Below are 27,431 nucleotides of genomic sequence, written 5' to 3' on the forward strand. Positions count from 1 at the left end.
GTCTCTGCAACACCTTACTTAAGAGATGAAAAATAAAAAATAAAAATCAGTGAGTCATGCAAAAAACAATTACAGGAGGCAAATGCTTATTGAGCAGTTTTGTTTCCAATTTGCTGTAGCACGACATTGAGAGATTCTCAAAATAAACCTTTAGTAACTGTTATGTACCATCCCCTCCACTGAAAAGAAAATAATGGAAACCATTTTAATAAAATGAGTGTAAAAACACCTACCAACAATTTGATTTTGGTAATTATGAAACATGATATAGTTTATTTTCTCATTTTTAGATATACATAAACAACTAACGTTTTCATAAAACTAAAATTCTAAAAATGATCATAAATGTTAATATTCTAAAAATGATCATAATTTTTTTTTAAAAAACCTAAGTGTCAGGCCTAGACTACAGCACATCAGTGGTTACAATCCCATGCCTGTCACCAACCCCATTCCTAGGGGCTCATGACTCCAGATAGTGCCATAATCACTTTTTTTTTTTTCAAGTTAGTTTTTAAAGATACAGTATTTTAGTCTTTTAAAGGTTCACTTTTTGTGTGGAATATTAACCAACAACATATTTATAAATGCATATACCCTTACATATCTTTTTATTTTATTTTGATCCAGATATTACAGCAACTTTAAACTCTCCCTAACCTATTTCTTCCTCTGGTGCATGTTCAGAAGCTGGGATAGGTAAGACACCCTTGTCTCCCATCCCTTGTTTCTTCTCAACTGGAAGAGATTACAAGAAAAAAGAACAGCCAAGACGCAGTAGCCCTGAAATGTCACATGAGGAGGGAGGGCCTAAATCAGGATGAACAGTGTTATGGTTCTGGACAATTAATAGTAGTGGATGTAGATTCTAGTTGATCAGAACTTTATGTAGGGCAACAAAGCAAGCTGCCTCCACACTCACTCATGTATGCTGTAATTCCTGAACAGCTAATGACATGTCCTAGGGATCTGTCAAGGCTCACAGCTGAAATCATAAAGCAGTCAGTTGTAAGAACATGTATGACTGATATTAAGTTGATACAGGCAGGAACATGCACTTATTAAAGCCATAGATTTTTTTTTTTCCTGTAAAAGTGAAAAAAATAAAGAAAAAAAAAGGATAAGGTAGGGATAAAGCCTAATTTGAAGCTCTTAAGGGTTTCTTACATTCATATCATTCAGGACCAACCTTTGTGGAAGCCATGCTGTTCAGCTCAGCTGTTTGCTGTTCAGCATACAGCCAGACAGCAGTATGCTCATCACAGAGCCTGGGAGTTAAAGGACAACCTGTATCACCACGGCTTCTCTCAAGAACACAGAGTTTCAACAGATTGAAAACAAGACTGGAAGTCAATTTAAGTCACTTTCTAGGTTAGCTCTCACATACAACACAATTGAATCTTTAGTTACTAAAACATAAGGCTGGGTGAAATCCACAAAAAATACACAAAATTTCAAAACTACCATTCATGTTTTAGAGAGCAAAATAGTGGTGTTAAAATGGTTAAGGTGTTGCCCCAGTTTCTACTGCTCTTTGGAAAGATTGCTATTTACTTTGGAAAAGATATGCCTGTTGCTTTATTCACATGTATTTTTCTATATATCCAGGATATTCCATACAGCAATGTAGAAAGAATTCAAATATATGGTTCTAACAGCTGTTCTCACCAGCCACAATTCTTCAAAACTCAGTCACAGAAATGCTGCTTTATCTGATTGTGCAGTGATGCTCAAAACAAAACAAAACAAAACTCTCCCTTGGGAGCCCTCTAATATAAGTGCCCTTACAGTAAGAAAGCATATTTAAATCAAGATGCTTGATGGCTAGACAGGTAATTCCAAGTCACTCCCTTTGCAAAACATCAAGATACAAAGAAGCGTTCTGCAGGATCTGGGCTACTGTTATTTTCGGGGGGGGGGGGGGGGGGGGGGGCAGGGAATGCTCTGAGAACTTTTGCAACTACCCAGGCAAGATCAAGATGCTAAATATATTTCCTCTTCTGTCTCTGAAAATATATACTGCCTTCATATTTCCTCACTGTCCAGCTGATCCAATATTCACAAATATTTCAAAATGTTATTAACACAAGATTTTCTTTTGATAGATTTTTTTTTCTCGTGTGGGTGTCATTTCCATCTCTATTTTGCTCTTTAAGACTAAACTGATTCATCTCCCCCCCCTCCCCCCCCGAAATCATGAGATTTTTATTTATTTTTTTTTTGGGGGGGAGGAGGGGAGGAGGAGGTGGTGGTGTGAGGAGTCTTAACATTTGACCAGAAATGTGCGATTTTAAATTTGCCTGATATAATTTGTTGTTGATAGATCTGTAAAAAACAAGCAAACAAGCAAACAAAATATCTTGGCCATCTCACTTCAGATTTCAACAAATAAATGAGTAGCCGAGCAGGGTGGTGTTCAGTTGAGAGGTTAAATATTTCACTACAGCTGTGCACATACGAGATAGGTTTCTAAGCTCTTGCTTTTAGCACTGCAGACCTATTAAAAGTTGTCAGTGCAGGTTTGTCTGCTCAGCTCACCATACTTTCAGGTCTACTTTAGAGCAAGCTCAAGAAACACCTAGACGGTACTGCATGTACTGACCAGGGTTGAGATGAAGTTGCCTGAGCATAGGATAAATCCAGGACCATTCGAGTCTTGCAGATACAGTCCAACACATATTAGGATAACTGTATCCTACATGAGAAACAAGAGACCATCCAGCATAATCACACTGCCAAAAGTATTACCAGACACTTACAGCTAGGCAGCTGTATTTCACCTTAAATTCCCATGGTCTGTGATAACATAGCCTACCTCACATGCAAGAACTTGCACATACCTCATTTACCCCAAATGTACATATACTGTGGTATTTTAACTGGGGAGCTTAATTTCACTTTCAATTTCAATATTAACAACTGAAAAAAAGAAAACCTTCTGTACAGACTTTCACAACAACAATCACAGTAGCCTAGTATTTTGTAGAAATTTGTGGACATTATTAGAGGAATATGCAGATATGTATTACCCTTCTCTGAATATTCATGTAAGAAGAAAAACTCAGCACCATATTTAACAAATAGATTTGATTTACAAGGTAAATTAGTAATATGCCTGACATCTGCCACGATCATAATATTAACAAAAGGAAAACAATATTTTATAGATTATTAATGACTAAATGATAAGCTCAAACTTTCTGCTTCCACTGAAAAACAAATAAACCCTTTTGTCAGGTCTTATCACTATATTAGTATAACTGTAGTCCAGGTGCATAGCACAGGAATTAAATTTTCAATAGAGTGAGAATTCACAAGCTAAGATGCTATTCATCTGCATAGTCATCAATTGTATACCTAAGAATTGGGTTTTCATTTTCTAAACAAGTAAGGAACTTTGAGGCACTTGCTTATAATTATGAAGGGAAGATGTTTCAAACATCCTCACCAAAATTGTTAAAAACCATTCAGTCACACTCCGCAGTAAGCACCAGCCAGGCTGCTGATGTGTGGAAGTTGCATTGACAGCCTGCTCCTGCAAACAGCTAAACTTAGTGGCAGCACCTGGGGGACAGATTCTGCCTGTTCTGGCACTGGAATGCACTTTTCCTCTCACACACCAAGAAAGATGCACCACACTCTACCTGAGGTAAGAAGAATGCAAGAAAGCAACTTGCTTTGCTGTCTGTACTGAAGTAAAAAGGGAATACCTATGTGAGATCACAGCATTTTATCTCTCATGGCATTTTACAGCCCTGCTTTTATGAAATCAGACGGATAGGATTTCCTTCTGCATATTTTCCCCCTTCCTACTTGCATTATCAAAGGGTTACTATAAGAGCAATGTTTTCAATTATTGAAAAAATTTTCATAGGAACTTTTGAAAAATCATGCAGCTTGACACAAATGGAGAAAGCAAAACCCTGGTAACCCTAACACATCTCTTTACTTCTTCCGAATGTTGTACCACTAAAGAGTACAGTGAATGCATGTGAAAGTTTACTGTTCTTCCTCTCTCACCCCCATTATTCACATTGTCATTTGATTCAGACTCTACAGACGCTCCAAAATCTACATTATCAGTTTTGTTCTATAAATGAATACTTTTTTCTTTTTTTCTTACTGATGGACTGTGAAAAGCTAGACATGCACAAGGATACATCCCAATGTTACAGAAGAAAAAAACAGAAATCTGTGATTTTCATTACTTATAAACTTCTGTATATGAAATATAGTAGCTATTAAGAGAGTCTCCTCAGCTGACATTAATCTAAATTTTTTTTTTGAAGGACAAATGCACAGCTTATAAACATAACTTTTTTAACACCGATCCTCCACTTCATATGAATTTTGAGCTTTGGTTTGGCTTATTTATTTATTTATTTATTTTAAAGAAGGAATCCATCTAACTCATTCATACACAATGAAGGGAGGCCATTGCCTTCCTGATATATGCTGAAAGCTCTCATGTTACAATTACTGTAATTTACACACAGTCAAGGGAAGTGTCTGACCAAATTTGAAATGATGTACCATTCCGCGTACATGCAAGTGGATACTGTTTTGGGATAACAGATAATTGACTCTCTCGTATAACAAAAACATGAAAGACTTTCAGAGTGGTAAAGAGTAATCCATCAACGTCAGCAGGATTCCTAAAGCTTTGAAAATCTATCCCTAAAGACTGCTGTTATCCAAACTGGAATTACATGGCTTACTGTAACAACTTTTTACTTACCTACCCAAATTCCCCTACACTAACAACTCAGTAATGTATTTGCCCTCACACCCTGCTCCAGACTGGGTACGGAGAAATATATATATATATATATAAATATATATATTTAGGTAGCTATATTTGCTACATGTTGTATATACATATCAGGGCTGTTTGTTTTGTAGGGGTTGAAATGAACATTGCCCTCTGCTTTTTGCATGACTGGATTGACACAACCCTCTCCAACTCCCCAACCCCTACTCAACCCCTCCCTCTCCCCCACCAGTTATTTATTTATTTTTACATTTGTCATATCCCTCGTGAAGGCACTCCAAGGTGAAGATGGTCAGAAAGGAAATGACTGGAGGGATGTCCCAGTGTTCACAGCTACACTAATACTCAGCTTCCACTAGCTGCACATGTTTTCACCCAACTTCTGTAAGCAAGGACTGAGATGTATGTCTGAAATAATTAACTCAGGAAAAAAAAATAAAGTTCTGTTGTTGACACCTCTCAAAACTCTTTTCAGTCATGAGCTCAGTGATTCTGGAGTAGTTGTAATGTGGTTTAGGAACTTGGAGATTAAGAAGGATGTGGAAATGTAAAATACTATCATCAAGAAAGTTCAAAGACAGATTCAATTAAATTTCAAATCCCATCTCCTTTCTTAGTGTAAAAATTCATTATCATCAGCATGTTAAATTAAATACCTCATGTGCCAATATAGCTAAGCATATGGAAATGAACCCAGGATTACCATGGAGAACTGTGAATTCCCTTACTTGGGAGTGGGGAAATTTCTTTCAATTTATCTCCTTTTTTTCCTCTCCTTGGAAGTTTAAAAGAAATAGAGAATGAATCTTCTCTCCAGTCTTAATCTTTTTATTTTTCAGCTATATCTGAGTTAGTAGTAGAATCATTACCTCTTGAGTTAAGATTGAGAATAATGAAAATGTTGATAAGCTCATTTCTTCAACACTTCTTTCAGGGTTGGTAATGAATTCAGTCCAGCAAGACTGTAGCAAGATCCAGTAAGTGTAAGTGCCAAGATTGCCTTGATGTAAGCAAGTAATTAATAAATTCAATACAAAAAAAAAAAAAAAAAAAAGTGACATTTTTGGTTAGTTTAGCCTTTTGCCACTGAAAGCAAACAAGACAGTGACATATTGGTCTGCTGGCTAGCTAGAAAGTGTGACATCACTGATGGAAAACTCAGCTGAACAAGTGGAATTGGAAAAAGGGGCAAGCTAAGTCTCAAATGCTGTAGAACCTGATATAAGGTTATATAATAACCATTATACACCACAGTATTCGAGGCATCACCTCAAGTACTGTGTGCAGTTCTGGACACCACAGTACAAAAAGGACGCGAAACTGTTGGAGAGTGTCCGGAGTAGGGCTACGAAGATGACGAAGGGCCTAGAGGGGAAGGTCACTTGGCCTGTTCAGGCTGGAAAAGAGGAGGCTGAGGGGAGACCTCATTGCAATCTACAGATTCCTCACGAGGGGGACTGGAGGAGCAGGTGCCAATCTATTCTCTTTAGTCACCAGCGATAGGACCCATGGGAATGGTGTCAAGCTGCAACAGGGGAGGTTCAGGCCAGATATCGGGAAGAGGTTCTTAACTGAGAGGGTTGTCGCGCACTGGAACAGGCTCCCCAGACTTAAGTATCTCCTGTAGATTGGGATGAAGAAAGAGAACATGAAATCTCATTAAATTTATGAGATTACTAGGATTTTTTTCTTAACTCCAGTACAATCTTCACAGTGTATTGGAGGGACAGCATTTTTGTAGATCTAGCCACACCGGTCTTTATTTCTAAATCCTTCAGATAATAACTGGCATTAAATCATTACGATGATGGAAAAATATACATAAAAAGAATGAAACTGAGGCAGGTTTAACCAAACTAACAATTTACTATGTGACCGATTTTGTTTAATTTTGAGGCTTCACACAATTATGCACGGACAAGTTTTTCTACTTTAAATACAGTGCATTAGATCAGTAATTCCAGGAATGACTTAGCATTCATCCGGCTGAATGGAATTTAATCTTAACCGTTTTTTTTTCCCTTGCTCAGACTTGCAGTAAGAACAGAGCAGTGGGCATGCTGACACCGACTCTCCATAGCTGAGAGTAATTGCTCTCAAATCCCAAGGGTTGTCAAATTCAATCCCTTCTGTTGTTTTTGCCAGTCAGAATCAGACAACTTTGCTGCCATGAGTGTCTAAGACTGATAAGGGAGAAGACTCTTTCTGGACAGAAACTCTGGGAGAAAATGCAAAATTCAGTAGAAGACTGCTACCAGTAGGAAACCCACCAGTGTTGTTCTGACAGGGGGAAGATGCTTTCCAGGTCTATACTACCAGGATTGCTAAAAATTTACATTTCAAAAAATATCCAGAAAAACTAAAGAAAGGAGAGAAAAAGAAGAGTGTCTCCAGCTAGCAACAACTGTATTTTAGTTAAAAGAAATTCACAGAGCAGGAGATATCAACAACAGCCACAGGAATAAATAACTTCACTACCAAAAAAGACATTATTTTTTGCACTGAAATATATTTCCTATGATCACTAGTACTATGCTAAGGAATGGGGTGGGCATGGGGAAAGTGAGACACAGCCGAGCTTCATTTTACTTACTATGCCCAATGTGTTGTTTCTTGCTTGGAAATGAATCTTTTTCTGTCTTACAGATGCTATAATTCATTCTATTATAAAACTTTACATCAAAAATTATGTTTTTCCTCACTGTTTTCATGCTGCAAAGCAATAAAACCTTACTGTTAGTGTAGCTGTACTCAACTCAGCCCTGAATTTGCTTTAATCTACTATTTTATTGCAGGATATTTTTTTTGTTGTTATTTAAAGTTTGTGAAAGACTTTTGTTCTGATGTAGTATCTCCATACAATGGCAACAAGTTATAAAGTAAGTCATGTTCCATACTTATTTTGCAAAGTTTGTCATTTTCTGCTAACACCAATGCAAGCTACATATTACAGTTGGTTCCATTTCAAATTCTCTGTATGTTACTTCTCAGTGTTGTACAATTCACTGGGGGTTAAGCTGTCACAAGGATCAGGGAAATGGAACAGTGAAGCAAGTTGCTTAGAAATTTTTTTATAAAGTCTGCAGTCGGAGCTGCTTTGCGGACGATCTGGAATAAAGAGACAAATACTATAAATACAGAAGGAGAATAACCTCTGTACAGAGCTCTACACTGCCATAATTACAGGACATCACTTAGAAAAAGACACATATTTTAAACTTTGAAAAAAAATATGCTACATGTGTGATGCACAATTATATATTAATGTATTATTAAGCCTTTTTTTTTCCAGTGCCCTTTGACCATGCCTACATTAGTGAGCACTATGGCAAAACAATAAAGCATTTGCAGACACCTTGGTACTGGGAACCTGACATCCATCCTAGATGCACTTCAGTGATCGGATCCTTTTCCATTAAATGCAAAAGAGCAACAGGCAGCAAGAACTCTGCTACCTGCCTTCATTACCTTTATGGCTAGTGTGCTTTGGGGGTTAACACAAACATAAAACCACGACCATTAATCTAAGTTTATTTTAACAGTGTTAATACGTGTAGAGTTAATTCCTTAATATCAGAGTTATTATAAAGTATACTTTTCTTTTATTAGAATATGTGAAGAAGTATATTTGTCCTAGTTATCTCCTTGTTCTTAAGAAGATGTCAAACTAGACATAGTCATTGAGATCTATTTTCATGCTCATTACTTTTTCAAGGACATACAGTGATTACAGTAACAAATTCTACTCTATGCATTACATTTCCCAGGCTCTATTTAAGGTAAATAAAAAGGCACTTCTGAATTTCCTGAGCACAATAAACAAAAGAGGTAGTTTACTTAACAAAACAGCAAAATAAATTGTGAATTGTGGTTTTTGTTTTTGTTTTTAAACACAAACTAAACAACAACAACAACAAAACAAACTCACACTCCCAAGACCAGAAAGAAGAATCCCCCAAAAAGACTGGAGGAGAGAGAGAAAGTAGTAAGTTATGAGTGGCGAATGTGCTGTGAAGCTAAACTTGTACATAAGGTGAAATGAAATCCCAGAAATTTAAGAAATAATCTCTTTTGAAAATCTCTTTTGAAATAATCTCTTTTGAAAGAATTGTTGATATAAATGACATAATTTCTGAACGTCCCACCTGATAACTCAAATTTGCTTCACAGTAATCCCTGTCTTTAATGTCCCCATAACCATTGTGCTGTGCACATTTCTGCTCTCAGTCTAGTACCTGCAGGACTTCTGAGCTGCCCAGTCCTGAGCACTGGTTAGTTAGAAGATAGAGGATGTGTGGTGCTTCCAGTCTCCAAAATCTCCTTGCCTTAGTTGGTAAACTTCTGAGAGTCTCCAAGTTATTTCAAATAGAAGATCTGTTGTTTGGTTTTAGGATCTTTGGGAGGAAAACTTCCATTTTATCAAATTCTTTTGAGTTTTCCTTAAGCACTATGAACTAACTTTTTATAAACCATCGTTTACAATAAAAAAGTCTCCCTAGGAAAACAGAAGGTTAAATCCTTAATTACAAAATAGGAAGCCAGTCTACAGAGAAAAACCTAAAAAGAATGTGAAAACTTAGATTATACTAGTCACTTTTCTTTTTTTGTTTTCCATTGTCACTTCATATTTCTCCTAGATATGCCTTAACCATAGATGCTCCTATTTTCAAAGGGTGAGGCTTTCATTAGCCACAGGGCCAAGAAGCCAGTTTGGTCTGTGTCGGCAAAATTCTGTCTTTTCAGAGTTGACCTCTGCAGTAAATTTGGACTGCTGACGATATATTTCCCCCCACTTTGGGGATTTCTCTAGGGCTGTAACATTTTTGCCCATCTGTACGAGATGGAATCCCACCCTTTTCACATCTATTAATAGCTCATTCATTCATTCTAGCTATATTAGGTAAAAGAAATACAATCCTAGTAAAACATTTACTGACTTTGGACCCAAAGACTTACACATTCTCCTTAGGATCTAAAGTACAAATTGCAAAGAAAGTAAATAGGACCAACCTCCATTCTTGTGAAATTTTATATTTAAAATTTATTTATATTTGACTGGCACATCATGACAACCCTACTAAACTTAGAGGAAAAAAGAATATTTTCATATTGTCATATTCTTCTATAATGTGTTTATGATAGGCATTTATTATACGTTAATACTACTCTATAAACTCCAGCTTGCTGTCAGTTCACCAGAAGGACCACGCATGCCACACACAGAAAATCTACTTTGCAGTAGAAACTTGTTCTTCCTGCCCTTTGCCTTTCTCTTATCATTGTCAGTTTTGGGGGTTTGTGCTGCCACCATGCTCCATCTGTGGCTCACACGATTCCTATCCTTCAGCAATACAACAGATCCTGGGGAAGGTTTCACCACCTCCTTCCCAAGGCCTTGCCCATTTCCAAAACTCCTGCACATCAAACAGCTATTGCCACTGCTTTTGATAGTATGTTCAATAAAGTTCAACTTCCAGAGAATCTGGTTCAAGAGAACATCTTTGTCCAAGAAAGCTGAATACGTGCACCATTTTGTACAAGATCCTTCCTGAATCACAGTGTCAAACAAATGGATTAGGCAAAATGGAGCTGTGAAGAGAGTGAATGTCTCCAGGTCTCTAGTGGTGGTACTGCTCTAGCCATTGGACCAGACATATAGCATCTCTGAAGAGAATTTACCCATTTATCATCCTTGCACACACAGAGGCTGATCAACCTGGGTACTGCAAAGATGTGATTTACTATGCACTTTCTCGAGGCTGCTTTTGAAGGCCTGAACTTCATGTTCCAATGAAGTTGATCTCAAAATACTCTATGGATTACAGGTGATGGGAAGCCTGGAATGGTACTACTGTGAAGTTATAGAAAAAAAAAATCCCAATTTTTCCAAGGGAAAAACATAAAAAAACCTCACTGCCTTAAAACATAAAGAAAAGCCAATGGAAATGATCTGTCCTCCACACACACTGATTTTATCATTTTCCACATTATAACTAGAGATTCGATCACACAAAATATTTTGAGTTATTTTTAAATAGAATGAAATTAATTGCCTTTATTATTATTATTTTTTTTTAACGTGGATAGAAAGTAAACTCAGCAGTATAAGAAAGAATATAACAATATCAAATGAAAATTAAAGATATGTTCATCAACATTAGGCTTTCAGTGAAAGAAGAGTCTTCTACACGTGCATGGTAAATCTACAGAATAATTCAGAGAAACAGTATCTGTGATTAAGGAATGTTGTAATACTGTAGTGTCATTAAATATGAGTGACAGGCATTACTCATTCTCTGGATTTACTTCAACAAGAACTGAAACACATAAAGAAGAAATGTTACAAAAATCAATATGCTCTCCAGCACTACCGATAAGCTCCTAAGCTGCAGAAGACTGCAACATAAGGATTCTTCCACTGTGAATTTCTGTTGTACACTTTACTTCCTCTATAAAGCCCATTTTATTTTATTTTATTTATTTGTAAAGTGCCTGTGTATTGTAGGAGGGATTTACAACATAATCTGATAATGTGTGAAAACACAATTCGGTTATTCTATCATGCTGGGAAGACTAGAAAAAGAAAAGGCTGTGAGAGAGCACAGAACCTGAATTTAATAAACTCAGTAGGGGTGATGTACTTTTGAGGTTAAGACACTGTAGTGTCATTAATCTGTCAGGAAAGACAGCTCTGGAAAAAATACCATTTAATGTACGTACATTCTTCTCCTGAATGTTGCCAAATATGAGTACTAGTGGGGGAGCTCTGACCCATTTAATATTGTACGAGCTTTGTAAGAGCTTGGAACTCAACAGACTAGAGAAGCAAGTGACAAATCATAGGGATCTACATATGAGCCATGGAAAGATCAGCTACAAAAAACTTTCTTGTACCTGAGACATCTTCCACTTTACCTGCTAAAATAATTAAAAGCAGGATTGATCTCAGTTGTGCCAGAATGAGTTGCTACAAGTATGGCCAGATGAGGATTGCAGGGGGCAAAAAGCAAATCATAAAATCAACATGCAATTCAAAAGTATCATATACCAACTAGTGACTTCCATGTTTATGCAAGGGAAAAAAATAGTGCTGTGTGAACTGAGAAGCTTAAAACAAACAAACAAAAAACCAACAAACAACACACCACAAAACACACATTCACAGTTTTCAGAAAGGCATTATTATTTTTGACTCATTAATGTCTCTATTGTCTCTATGGACAGTTTTTTTATTGCTTTGCATCTGTTATTGAGTAAGATAATAACACAAAACTAAAAGCTATTCTGTTTGTCTCAGAATGAACTCCTCAGAAATGAAAAAAATAAATAGCACTTATGCTTTGCAAGAAAAAATATAAAGACTGAAATATTAAGTATAACTATTCCAAACTGTATTTTGTTGAAAAACATGATGTAGATTTTATTAATAAGAAACCTCCAAATCTAACACTTTTTTTTTAAAAATCAGCTACAATTTAGTAATTATATACATAAGCACTTGTTATTTTTATATAAAGACAAAATCAATTCAACCACTGCATTTTTATAAAAATACTAAAATAAAAAGAGCAGTATTCCCACAAATCATTGTAGCTAGTGATATTTTGCACCAGTCAGTCCCAATGTAGGGTCTGAAGTTATTCATGGGCAACTTCTGCTGTCTCTACACTACTGAGAGCAGCTTTAAAGAAACAGTTGGATTTCATTTGGATTTACATGGTATATGGAACAAGGACAATCTGGAAGTTAAAGTTTTTAAACAAGCAATCAGAGGTTAAATGAAATCCTAAAGCAGAGGGACAAGGACTCAAAATTTAATTTAGATTAATTTCATCCATGTTATTCTTTTCTGGAAGATAAACTAACTGTATAGGAAAATACTTTCAATATCCAACACAGAATATTTCCAGTTTCTGTAGGGTCTTTCCCCCTCCATTTCTGGTTATCAGCCTGCATAAAGACAATGCAAAATCTCATGGATGGAGGTGTTTACCCAAACTTTTAAGAAATTTTCAACTTTTTTTTTTTTGAATACTACTACTTTTTTTTTTTTCAGTTAACCAACAAGAACCACTAGACTTCCCAAGACTGTTTTTCAAAGAGAGAGACTTCCTCAAGAGACTCTTCAGAAGTCAGAAGGGACATAGTCCAGCCTTAGGGCAGGAGAAAGAGCTGGTTTCCACGTGCTAACAGGGTCAGAAATACAACAACCATGAGACTCTTTTCTCCTGCCAATGTTTGAGTACACTGAAGCGCCCATCTTCTTTTTTGACTTATTCCCCCATTCAAAGATAACAAATTGAACGAAAAGTAGATGGAACGAAAATCTACCTCAATCTGGGTGGTGTTGTCATGTCCCTCTTCAAGAAGTAGATCTGTGAAACCCCCTGGCTCAGAGGAATCCTGCCCCATGCTGGCTCTGTTAGTGTCGACTGATTTGAGAGACTCCGAGTGCCTTCTCCACCTGTGGCTGCTTACATGTGCATCAACTTGCACATTTTCCTCCACTCGAGGGAAGCTCTGAACAACTTCATAAAACACACCTGTTTGAAAAACAAAACAAAACAACAAACAGAAAGCCAATATTACAAATCAGCTGGAACTGTGGTTTACTGACCATAATCTAAAACCTAATAGCAATCTTTTTATAGATGTTTTGAACTACTCTATAGAATAGGCAGTTATAGCTATGATAAAAACAAAACAAAATGACAAAAAAGTTTAAAAAAATAGATAGCATGTTATACTTCAACAAAACACAATAATTTGGACTAAGTTTTGTAGGGTCCTCTAACCATCCCAAATGTTTGATTTTCCCACTTATTTTATGCCTGGGAAAAGTTTTTCACAACACATTTGAAACTTCAACACTTGTCTACTTATAGGTGTCACTTTTCTTAATAAACCAAATCAAAGAATAAAAGAATTAATCATCTAACAAAAACTGATGCCCAAAGTAGAGAGATATACTTAGCTTCTGCTACTGATTTTATGTGGAAATAGCTTTGAAGCCATGGTGATAGGCAGCCAAATAAACATTCTGAGAGGCATGAAATTCCCAGAAACAACTGTTCCAGGTTAAAAATAAAGCTGTCCCGTTATATGATATTGATAAATGTGAATGATGTATGAAGTCTGCAGACACCTACTATGCTTGCTGCAAAGTGTGAGCAGACTTGGGTGATGTGTTTTATGTATTACATTTGCATTTTATTCATACTCATTCAGAATTTTTTCATTTTAATACAACTATGACCAAGACAAAATCCTAAATTCTTAAGCAGTTTCCAGTTCACCAAAACTAAACGCCAATCAAAGTATTCTTGAAAGCAGCCCTGAGGAGAAGGTCCTGTGGTTGTTGGTGGATGAGAAGTTCATCATGATCTGGCAACGTGTGCTTTCAGCCCAGAAAGCCAGCCGGATCCTGAGCTGCATCAAAAACAGAGTGGCTAGCAGGGCGAGTGGATTCTGCCCCTCTACTCTGCTGTTGTGAGACCACACCTAGAGTCCTGCGTTCTACTTTGGGAACCCCAGAACAAGAAGGACATTAATGTATTAAATGAGTGAAGAGGAGGGCCATGAAGATGATCAGAGGGCTGGAGCACCTCTCCTATGAAGACAAGATGAGGGAGTTGGGGTTGATCAGCCTGGAGAAGAGAAGGCTCCGGGGAGACCTTATAGCAGCCTTCTAGTACATAAAGGGGGCCTACAGGAAAGATGAGGAAGGACTCATTGTCAGGGATTTTAGTGATAGGACAAGGAGTAATGTCTTTAAAAGAGGGTAGATTTAATTTAGGTATCAGGAAGAAATTCTTTACTAAGGGGGTGGTGAGGCACTGGAACAGGCTGCCTGGAGAAGCTGTGGATGCCCCATCCCTGGAGGTGTTCAAGGCCAGGTTGGATGGAGCTTTGAGCAGCCTGGTCTAGTGGAAAGTGTCCCTGCCCATGGCAGGGGGGTTGGAACTGGGTGATTTTTAAGGTCCCTTCCAAATCAAACCATTCTATGAGTCTATGATTCTATGATCAATTTTTTGTTAATTTTTTTTTATTAATTTATTTCAATTACCTTTATCAACAAGGAGTACAGTAAGGCTCAAGTAATCTTGCATATTTTTCATTAAAAATCAGTTGTACTTTTCATATGGTCTTGTATGCTTTGAGCCAAAAAGAAGAACAAGGGTGCTCTCTGCTTTGCATATTGCAGGAGGAATGGAAAATTGTTCAAAGAGCAGAACGGTGAGGTTCCAAATGAATTGTCAAAAGAAGTGGCAAATCAAAAGAATAAAATAAAATAAAAAAGTGAAAAGATAGAATGGAAAATATTTTACTTGTAGAAATACTCCATTGCTTCTGTTTGACAGAATCTTATAAACAAAAGACACTACTTCCAAGGTCTTTACTAAGCATCAGATATGCTGTCTAGGTGCAGAAGAGATGGAAAAATAGAAAATTACCTACCAAACTTTTAAATAAGTAAGATTTTCCTATATCATAGCTGGTATAGGAGTCATGGATACAGGTGAATCTGCCAGATGTTGCTCTTCATAGAGAAGAATAGTTACAGTATAGAGGCAATCTCTATTAGAATTTAGGCTCTGTATAATTCCTTTTTTTTTTTTTCTATTAGATTGTTAAGAAATCTGCTAAACTTATTTTCCAAGCTATTTGACTATCCTCAGCCACACAGTGCTATGAGCTGAAGGCACTTTGTGCCTTAATGAAACCAGAATTTAACAGAGATGTAAAATAAGCAGTCTCAAGCCATAACATTCCCTTAGACCCCAAGTAATCAGACTTCTTTTCTTCTAATTGGTGGCTTTTTGAAACATGTTTCTTTGCATTTCTTAAAAGGCTTAGAAGATTTGCCTTCAACAAATTGCCACCCTGCTGCCTGTATCATCATGCAATCAGCTGCAAGATGCAGAGGAACAGCTCAGCAGATGAACCGAATCACGCCCCTGTGGTCCTTATCAACATCTATTCAAAGCTGCCCTCCCTGCTTCAATCTGGAGGGACTTGCCATGGTGTTATGGGGGCAAGGATGTCCAAAAGCTGACAAACTTGGAAATTTTACAGATAGAATTGCAGGTACATGCTTTCTGTTTCTGATGCAGAACACCCAAGGCTTACTCCATGGAAGCAACATTTCCCCTCACAGAATGGCTGAGGTTGGAAAGAAACTCTAAAGATCATCTAGTCCAACCCCCCTGCCAAGAAAGGATCACCTAGAGCACCTTGTGCAGGATGGCATCCAGGCGGATTTTGGATATCTCTGGAGAAGGAAACTCCACAACCTCTCTGGGCAGCCTGTTCCAGTGCTCTGTCACCCTCACAGTAAAGTGCTCTCTCATATTCAGCTGGAACCTCCTGTGTTTCAGTTTGTGCCCATTGCCTTTCGTCCTGTCGCTGGGCACAATTGAAGAGATTGGCTCCATGCTCTTGACACCTTTCCTCAAGTATTTATACACATTAATAAGGTCTCCCCTCAGTTTTCTCTTTTCTAGGCTAAACAGGCCCAGCTCTCTCAGCCTGTCCTCGTATGACAGGTTCTCCAGTCCTCTAATCATCTTCATAGCCCTCCTCTGGACTTGCCCCAGTCGCTTCATGTCCCTCTTGTACTGGGGAGCCCAGAACTGGACACAACACTCCAGGTGTGGCCTTGCCAGGGCTGCGTAGAGGGGGAAGACCACCTCCCTTGACCTGCTGGCAACACTCTTCCAAAAGCACCCCATGAGACCGGTGGCCTTCTTGGCCACAAGGGCACATTGCTGACTGACAGTCAGCCTGCTGCCAGGACTCCCAGGTCTCTCTCTGCAGAGCTGCTCTCCAGCAGATCAGCCCCCATCCTGTAGTGGTGCTTGGGGTTATTCCTCCTTAGGTGCAGGACCCTGCACTTGCCCTTGCTGAGCTTCATTAGGTTCCTCTCAGCCCAACCCACCAGCCTGTTGAGGTCCCTCTGAATGGCAGCACAGCCCTCTGGGGTATCAGCCACTCCTCTGAGCGTTGTGTCATCAACAAACTTGCTGAGGGTGCACTCCGTTACATCATCCAGGTCGCTAATGAACAGCACTGGACCCAGTGCTGACCCCTGGGGGACACTGCTTGCTAGCAGCCTCCAACTAGACTGCACCACTAAGCACAACCCTCTGATCTCTGCCATCCAGCCAATTATCAATCCACCTCATTGTCCACTCATCTAGGCCAGACTTCCTGAGCTTGCCTATGAGGACGTTATGGGAGACAGTGTCCAATGCCTTGGATGTTATGGATGAGGATTTTATGGGAGAGACAGTGTCAAAAGCCTTGCTGAAGTCAAGGTAGATCACATCCACTGCTCTCCCCTCATCTACCCAGCTAGTCATCTCATCATGGAAGGCTATCAGATTGGTTAAACACGATTTCCCCTTGATGAATCTATGCTGACTACTCCTGATCACCTTCTTACCCTCCACATGCTTGGAGATGACCTCCAGGATGAGCTGTTCCATCACCTTTCCAGGGATTGATGTGAAGTTGACTGGCCTGCAGTTGCCTTCTTGCCCTTCTTGAAGGCTGGCATGACACTGTCTTTCTTCCAGCTATACTAAGTATTTCTAGTGCATTTTTCCCTCCTGCCATACTACGAAATCTCATCACGTGCTGCAATGACCAGTGTGCATTAGATACCTACAAAAGTATCTTGGGCTACAATGCATCTATATGTCTGCCGAACTGTGTTCCCTTCTTCTGAAGCACATTTTCTGACCAACCCTGGTGGCTCTTAACCCACATTCAGAGAGAGACGCAAACACCGTATTTACCCTCATTTTGCATTCCCACTGCAGACTACTCTTTTTATGGCCAACAACCAACATATTGAGAGAATTATCTAAATTAGAGAACAGGAAATGATAAAGTTGGGGGAGAGCCTATTCACCTCTGCCTGAGTCTCATCCGTAAAGGATGGAATTATACTTTGTTCTCCCACATCCTGAAAAAAATTGAATGTGACTTCTAAGCTTTAAATTGTTGTAACATAAACTGCTTTCTAAAATAATAATAATATAGTGCTGGAGAGAAGAATGAAATAAGCACATTGGGGTAATTCCAGTGGCTTGGAAATTCTATACATTTATCTCATATCAGTCCATAATTTTCTTATACAGTATAATTGCATCATGGCATCCTCAAAATTTGGTATTGGTCATTCCTCATTAGAGAAATTTTTGATCTCATCTGTGCATAGATTTTATCTTGCTTCAATTGTTTTAACTATGTGATTTTTCTCTTGAAATATAGAAAATGTTCTAAATCATATTGTTGCCACACTATTACACTGATAAATTTATTGTAATAAATATAAAATAAATATTAACTAAAATAAATATTTTACAGGTACAAACTATACCAACACAAGGAAGTTCTATGTTCATCTGTGTCCAGAACACATTATATCCTTCTAAATTTACTAGTAGAAAGTATTAAAAGCACAAACTGATAACATCTTCAGTTTAAAAACATTTTTTTTTCATCATTATCTGTGAAAGATTCTACCAGTGTTACCACTAGACTTAGTTAATTATCCTGGACTGAAAGAGGGATTACTGAAGCTGCAACTATATGGATGTGTTTTCAGGCTGTGAAGGGAGAAACTTACTGCAGGCTGCTTCCTCCTCCCTAAAGTCTTTTCCTCAAGCTTCTGGGATGAAAGGAGGCCTGGCCAGACCAGTTCTGATCCAGCATGTTGTCTCAGTTTATCTTGACACACCTCTAATGCCGAAAATGTGACAACATTTTTTTTTAAAGTGAGCATAACATGGTGTTTTCTGTTACTTTTAAGTAAATTTAATTGAAATAAATAATGCAAACACATTCTCAGATAATTGATAGATCAAATTCTAAGTGCAGGCAGCTCATGAAAAATAAATAATTAATCAGAAACCTAAAATTGCGATCTTTTACACGTTAGAACTATTTCATGTTTCTGTTTGAAATCTCTGTGTAGCTTATAAATCACATAAAAGTCATTTTAGAGGAAGTGTACCAAAGTATTATTCTCTTATCTTTGAGATCTCAGAGCTTACACCTAATTAACACTGAAGGAGAACATGTCATTCAAATCAATTGGAAAGCAGCCAAAGGCTGTAGTATCTGATTAATAATAAAATTATAATATTGGCAAACATAGATGAATAGGAAGTTGTTCAGCCTTTATGAGCATAAACTCATAACTGTAATAAGCCTTCAAATGTGTTAAAATTGGAAGCACAGTTTTCAACATGGCCTGATATGGTTATGTGCCAATAACAGGAGTGCTAGTTATATTTAGTTCTGTACAAATATCTTGGTGCCATGGTCTGTAGAGATGATACTGCATCATCGAATTTGGAAGCAGTGAAAATAAACTTCATAATGAATATGTAATTAAACTGGTGTTTTGGTTTTGTCTTCAGCTCTTTTCCCTGAAGTTTTCATGAAATTAGCAGTGAAAATCATTATGTCTGCAGCTCCATTTCCCTTGGGTTACATTAGGGTTAGTTCTGGAAGGACCTAAGCAGAATATTTAGAAAGAAAACTTGGGAAGGGGGCTGTGGGCAAAATTACAGACAGAGCTACTTCTGCTCACATCTAAGACAGAGGTTTCAAATTTCCCTCTGAACAGGTTTACAGACTCACAGGAAAAAGACATTTTAAAGATTTTGACAATTATTGCCTAAACCACCATGTACCTAGCATATTTTCTTTTTCCTACCTTAGCTTGCATGTTAATTTAGCAATCTAACACGACAGAGGACATGACTGAAACCACTACCTTCTTGTATATCAGGACCTGACTTTTGAGGAAGCTCTACTACTCCAAGTTTTTTTTTTTGGTGGGAAGATAAGTGTCCTGTACTAGAAAAATACTGTGAACTGCTTAATAGTTATATCATTAATATAAATCAATGCTGAAAGTTGACAACTGAGTAGTAGAGAAGTTTGTCTATATCAATATTGTGAATTTCACATGCAGTTCTTATGGATCGTAAGGATGGATTGGGATTTATATGGAAGACATTCTGAAAAAGAAGCCATCAAACTGTGGTGGGGTCAGAGGGTCTCTGCTTTGCCATGCCCTTACACAAAAAGGAAGAAATTGTAAGTAAAAAAAACCAAAATGAAATAGCAGAACTTGACAAGTGAGACAGCTTTGATTTAGTAGGAAGTCTTGTCTGCATAAAGCTTTATTTAGAAAGAAGATCTAGATCTCACTCTACAAGAAAAAGAAGCATTCAAAATTTTATGGACAGCATTGTCAATATAGGGGAAAGAAAAGAAACCCTATTTTGAAACAAAAAAGGCAAGTAGGTAAATAATCTGACACTTTTTTTTTTTTCCCCCCTCTTCCATGAGGTCAAACAAAAGTTTGTGGGATGTTTCAGCACATGAGAATTTCAGAACTGCATTTCTGGAAAACATGTGTTAATTACATTTCATGATTGCACATATTTAGGCCAACTCTGCAATTTGACTAATTTCATAAATGCACCATAATCAACAATAATTTTTTTTTGAAGAGTCCAGAAATACATATTGAAACCTCTATTCAACAGATTGCTTGCAAAATATAATATCATCTTTCTAAATCTGCCACAGCTCAAATGCCAGCAAAATCATATATCGAGTACACAAATTTATTCATCAAGGAATAAAAAATGCCATCATACTTCTTTAGGTTAAATAACTTTCTATAGCCTGTCTCAGTAATCTATTTCTTCTGCAACCATTTTATTAGTAAAGACAAGAAACCAACAAATTTTTCTGTAAGTTATGAAAACTGGAGGCATGAAGTTGCAGACTCCTCAAAACACGAACATTCCTTTAAAGCATACTCCAGGCAGAGTCTTCATATACTGAATGCACAGAATCACAGTAAAATCAATCACACTTGTAAGAATTCCCAGTTTAAACTCTCTGCCTATGAACAGCTGTATAGTATAGAGACACTTTTCTGCAGCACCGGATTCATAGTACTGATTCCATCTTTCTGACCTTAATTTAGAAGAGAAATGAAAGATATGCTTGACTTTCTATATGAAATGATAATGATTGGATAATTTTTTAGAAAACTTCATAAATAATATGATTTGGAAAAACATCCCGCAGTGACATTGCACTAACTCTTGTGTCAATTTGAATCGTAGTTTTAAAAACAACAAAAGACCACATCATGGCATTTTATTTTTAAAACTTGGCTGAGACTGTTACGAGAATTTTAAAATTGTATGCGAGAATGACACCTAGGATGATTCTACTTTCACCAAGCAGGGGTGAGAAAAGAAGTCAGGGATTAATAGTAATAGAGTACTGAATGGCAGATATGGATCACAGTGCCGAAATGACTGCTGTTGTATTGTGTGCTCCGAACAGCAAATAACACCTAAAATAATAACATTTCTTGAACTCTTACAATAAATAGCAACTAAAACCCATGTTGAATACAGCCTTAGTATCAATAATAACAGGTACTAAGGCAGGGAAATAACATACTGGTAATTTTCTTACACAAGTATTTTATCAATGATCTGAATTTAGACTTTTCCCTCTGCAAACTCTTTTTATTCAACAATTATTTTTCGTCATTATAATGGTCCCAAAGAGCACATAACAACACTTGTAGAACTTTATCTTCATCACAAGTATAACTGCTGCAGTTTTGTTGTTGTTCTTGTTGTTTTGTTGTTGTTTTTTGTTTCTTTGTTTTGTTTTCCTTGTCTGATTTACTTTCATTTTTTAATTATTAACATATTCATACTGGTAATTAAAATGTTATTGTTAAAGTCAGGGGTCTGAGTCCACTGGTAACAGTACTGTAACTCTGATTTATATATATCAACATAGAGGAAATCTTGTCTAATTCCAGCTTCATTCATATTCTCCAGCTACATTAGCAAAACAACTTAAGATGCAGATCAAATTTATAAACTATCAGGTTATATGGATTTGTTTTGCCACTTGTCATGTCAGTTCCACTCATGACATGAGTGGAACTCATGAATTTATTGCTAACTGGATATAAACAGAGCAAGAGAAGAGATAATGAGTGTCTCAGAGAAGGTTTGCAGTCCAAATTGGAGATGCCGGGCAATGAGAAAAGGGAGAGAGAAATTTGACCAGCAAAAGGTGATATCAGTCATCATGGGAAACCTAACCAGTATCAAGATTTTGAAGCCATTACAGTAAGAAGATTTAAAAGGAAAAAAAAGATATCATTTGATGTGTGCTTTTTTTTTTTTTTTTTTTTTTCCTATATTGAACACATTCTAAGTAGACTTTAAGTTGTTTTCACAACTAGGTTTAAACAGTGACATGTGAATCTAGGGAATACTGATGGTAACCAGAATGGAAAGCATATAATGGTTAACAGCTACTAGGCTCTTACATGTCTCATGCACATCTGCATCCTGCAGGAGCAGACACTTTATATTACTTTGGAACAGTAAAACATAATTACATTCATGCTAACAACGCAGTGTATAATCCTTTATTGCAACCCACTGCTTTCTGAGATAGGGAGACAAAATCACTTTGAAAAGAAACCACAGAAAATGAAGATGGACTTGATTGCCTCTGAAACCCTGCAGAGAAGGACTTGGAGGTGGTAGTGGATGAAAAACTGAACATGAGCCAGCAATGTGCACTTGCAGCCCAGAAAGCCAACTGTACCTTGGGTTGCAATCAAAAGAAGCGTGGCCAGTAGGTCAACGGAAGTGATCCTCCCCCTCTACTCTGCTCTTGTGAGACCACACCTGCACTACTGCATTCAGTTCTGGGGCCTCCAGCACAAGAAGGACATGGACATATTAAATGAGTCAAGAGGAGGACCATGAAATGATTAGAGGGATAGAGTACCTCTTCTATGAAGACAGGCTGAGAGAGCTGGGGATGTAAAGGCTGAAGAAGAGATGGCTGGTGTGGGGAGACCTTAAAAAGGCCTTCCAGTACCTAAAGGGGGCCTACAGGAAAGCTGGGGACAGGCTCTTTGTCAGGGAGTGTAGTGATTACAAAGACTAATATTTTTAAACTAAAAGAAGATAGATTAGACATTGGGAAGAAATTCTTTACTCTTGAGGTGGTAAGGCACTGGAACAGGCCGCCGGGAGAAGCAGTGGATGCCCCATCCCTAGAAGCGTTCAAGGCCAAGTTGGATGGGGCTTTGAGCAACTTTGAGGACTTGAGGTGTCCCTGCCCATAGCAGGGGGTTGGAACTGGAAGTTTTTTTAAGGTCCCCTCCAATCCAAACCATTCTATGATTCTGGTTTAGCTTTTCCTTACAAAAGAAAAAGCTCTAGTAGGCTTAGATATCCAGCCATGGCAAATTTAATTTGTGTACTGCTCAGCATCCTTATTAAACAACAAATAGAGAAGCCATACTTCTGTAGTTCTCATGTAATTTAAAACTCCACAGCTGTACTATTACTAATGTGATATCTTCTAGAGCTTTCAGGTGGATCAGGTCAGGGAGCTGGACTAAATGGAATGCACAAAAAAATTCAAAAGAATGCTATTAGTGCCTATCAGTTACTTTTACTGGAAAAGGGTCAGGAAATCTAACTTCAGTGTACAATGCACAACATAAGTAGCTTCTCCAATTAGGAAATGCGAAAGTAAAGAGTTTTCTCTTAGCTTAAGTAAGGAGTGTCTTAAGTCTTACTTTTCTCACTGCTGCTGTGACTTCAATATAGCTTCACTTCCTGTAGTTTTGGTCTTTACTATACATACAATGACGTTTTTAACACTGGCCCTCAACTTTTTTATCAGCTAGAGATCCCTAAAAATGTCCTAGTACAGTTTTAGATTTAAACTTACTCAAAGTAATACTTCCCAGTTCTCATTTTCCTCTCCTCCTTTCCAGTGTGCAATTTTGCATTACAGAAGGAACCCTCCTAATCTCACCGAAATAGAAGAAAATTTGTCCCTCTGGGTGCATTGAACAGTGCTGGGATTCTTCTTTCTTGCATTTTTACTTTACATTCAGTATGACTAACATTTCTTGATGTTTGCACACCATTCAAGAAGGTCTCATGTCTACATTCCCATTAGCACTTCCAATAATTATTAGTAACGTAAACACACAAGTGTGCCTAGATGGATATTTATCACATATTAAGTTTGCACATAGAGTAAAAGGAAGCATATCTGTTCTCTTACTTTCTTACTTGAATTTGTTTTTTCTTGTGGAATATCGAACTCCAGCATAGAAAAACAGAGTTAACATGCTTTAAATCATCTCAGATTTTCTTATTATAAACATCTCAGAAATTAAGTCAAAATATTAATTCACTTATAAACTATGCATCTTCTGCCCAAACCTCACTAATCACAACAATATTATAATCACTATATCACAATCCCTCACTAAACCACAAAATTATTTGTGTAGAAAGCAGCAAAAAGTAAAAATTTCAACAAAAATATTGTCCTGTTAAAAGAAATGGAGATCTCTCTACAATATTCTATTTATATGCAAATTCTTCCTTTTCCAACCTAGGTTCAAAGGTTTTCCAGAGAATGCTAATACCAACTCTACCTTATTTAAAAATATCAGTTACAAGTTTTATAAAGGCTTATTTCTCTAGTCAATAACTGGATTACAGTATAATTGCCAACATCAGACATGAGCATTTAGAGCTGTCTCCAACACATCGATCTCACAGTTCCAGTTTGGAGGCATCTTTTCTTTTGAAAGAGGCATCTTTCAAATAGCCCGAAGATACCAGCTCCCTGGTGGGTCAGCTTCTCATCTAGATTTAGGTTTAACCAGGTTAAGTAGTCCATTTTGCTAGAAGATGTGCACCAATGTGCACATGCATGTAGCTGATAAAAATGGAGTGAAAAATATTAGACTGACCATTTTGCAGTCCCATCATTAGGACTAATTTCTGTCTCTGGGCAGTGGAGAAAAGCATACAAAAATGACAGAGTCATTTATAATCCAAACTGCAGCATATGTCTGTAAGTCCTTTTACATGAGTTTTCCAGGGAGAAAAGAGCAAATACCTTGGATGTGCCAAACCACTTAGTTTTGCTAATTTATGTTCTTCCCAGCAAGCAAGGCAAGTGCAATTTTGGTATAGGGTTATCTTCAGTTTTAGCCCGAAGGAAAGCCAGAAGCTAAGAGAGTTGCAAGCCCATTGCTTGAAAAATGGATTAGCACAGACTGATTGGCTTTTTGCTGTGTGTAGAGGCAGAGTGGCAATCCCAGGGACTGCTCTGGCCAAGACAACGTCAGTGAGCCCTCAACTGGCCTGTCATGCACTGGTACTGCAGAAGCAGCAGGGGATAGCTGGCATCATGGGCAACCCTGTCAGGCTGACCTGGAGGCAGGCACAGGGATCAGTATCAGCGCTCACACCAAAGGCAACTCCATTGGTTTGGTGGCACAAGCAAACCTGGCACCACCAGGAAAACAAGGCTCAAATATCACCATGGTGGAGCTACTTGAACATACATGTGTGCACAACATGATTATGCAGCCAGAGGTTAAAATCTCAGCAACCTGGCAACCTGGCACAGTAGAAATCAGAGAAGAAAGATGGAATAACAGTTTATCTGGTGCAACAAATATTGATGGACATGCAAGCCGAGGTTTTCCTCTCCTCCCATATCAGGAGAGCCCAAACAACTGTAATCACCTTGTTAACTATTTATTTATTTATTTATTTTCTGCAAATAGAGACAAACTCTTAAACTCCTTACTTGCTCCTAATTCCCTTCTTAGTGAACCTGTGGCCACTGGCCAAAATACAGTCTGCACAAATACTGCTGCTGTTCAGAATGCAAATAAACCCAAACACTTCAAAATGAGGCAGATCATGCAACACAGCTCCAGAGCAACTGGAACATGAAACATTTCTCCTGCTGTGTCCTCAGTTCCCTTGGCCTCCCTTACATTGGTAGAAAGGAAGCGGTTTGTGGTATTGGTCGTTTCACAGAGCTCGGGATTTGGAAATCTGGAAAATCAACAAACAATTGTGATTGCCCAGAAATGTGTAGTGGGGAATGATATAGTATCTGACATTATAAAAGCCAAAGGAATATGTTGTATGACTTTTCTTCCACTCTTGTGGTAAGGGACAGTTTTCGAAGATGGAAAAGTAAAAATTTACAACTGCTTCTGGAGATATAGCTTGTGCTTTACTCCAGCTCACTACTAAAACTCACAAACTGATTTCAGACAGAATTTAAAATTTAACCCTCTTCATTTCCACTACGGATTAAATAAAGAAATTGTATATCTTCTTTCATTTTCTGCACATTAAGTTCTTCTGGACCAACAGTGATTCAGGATTTACAGAGATTATGCCAGCAGCAGGTAAATAGACTGATCATTTGAGGAATTAATGAATTCATTTAACAAAAAGTGAAGGCTTAATGTCAGCACTGACTACACTGTGGTGTCAAGACAAAGAAGAAGTAGTAAGAGGGTGTTTTCAAAAACAGAATTGTTCTAAAGGTCAGGAAAAATAAGACAGTCTCACTGGGCTTATGTGGCGGAGCTACATGCTTAGGTCAGCAGTGATTGAGAAATACATTAGATGTTAGTACTTTAAAATTATCAAGACATTTCTGACCAAATTTTCTTGGCTTTACAAATACACTGAATTATCCTTACAGAGTTTTGTTCTTGAGGCCAGTTCTGTAGAGATGGCATGGCCAAGAAATGACAGTGATAATTTTTTAAAAGAAAAGCTTGAAACTTGTTTCACTGCCTCTTCATCCTCAACCCACAACTACTGCTCAACATAAATTTATCTATACATTTATCCAGTTCCCTAATTTCTGTACTGTTTGTCCCAAAAGATTAATTCAAAACTTTAAAGAAAGAAAATCTTTTGCCTTACACTTTCATCCATATGTATTAAATAGGTATTTTTCAGGACTCCTGAAATAGTGATTTTAAACAGTAAAGACTCAAGAGTGGAAATCTGGCCTGGTTCAGTAACTCAGTAACAAAAATATGGCTCTATGTAAGACTTGCCACCTTTCAACTTTTCAGGAGGAACAAGAGAAATCTGAGTAAATCTATTAAATATAAATAGACACTGAAACTACAAAAGGAAGCAAAATGTACTGTGGAATCCTGGATTACTTAATTTTTATAGTATTGTTGCATAATAGGTCAATTTTGCTATCTGTAAGATTCAGATAACGATACTGGCTTTCTCTGTAAAACATATTCTGTATTACTGGTGGCAAGTGTTAGATTAGAGCTATGTATTATTTTATTACTAAATGCCATTGTTTATTTCTTCCAAACTCTCTGTTACTGTGCACAGGTAAACTATTTTCGGTCTTATCAAACAAAGATTGATTTTGTCACTGAAATTAAAATGGATCTAAATGTCTTCAGTTCCTTTTCAGGAAAAAAAAATCATTTTGGCTTCATGAGGTGATCTGCTGGAGAAAAACTTCATGTTTCTAGCATGCTAATGGGAGGACTTTAGATCTGAGACTGTTCTTAAGCTCTGGCTGTAAAAATTTGCATTGCTAGACTTGGTGTGGGAACAAAATATATAAATAAATCATACATCAAGGAGGAATTGTTGTAGATATATGTTTAGAGTCAAAGAACAGCTGTATCAAACCTATCAAGAAGTAGAGACATAAAAATAAGAATTAAGCCAGTAAGAATGATAGA

At 37.5% G+C, this 27,431-nt stretch overlaps 1 protein-coding gene across 1 annotated transcript in view; it reads right to left on the reverse strand.

The window, feature by feature from the left end:
* Positions 1–27,431, reverse strand: part of PLXDC2 (plexin domain containing 2) — a 266,237-nt gene that overhangs the window by 123,846 nt on the left and 114,960 nt on the right. Inside the window, exon 2 of the mRNA XM_040546250.1 lies at positions 13,103–13,314. Within this exon, the coding sequence (XP_040402184.1) occupies positions 13,103–13,314 (212 nt within the window). The remainder of the gene's footprint in view (positions 1–13,102; positions 13,315–27,431) is intronic.

This window comes from Cygnus olor, chromosome 2 (assembly GCF_009769625.2).
Source record: "Cygnus olor isolate bCygOlo1 chromosome 2, bCygOlo1.pri.v2, whole genome shotgun sequence".
Taxonomy (NCBI): Eukaryota; Metazoa; Chordata; class Aves; order Anseriformes; family Anatidae; genus Cygnus; species Cygnus olor.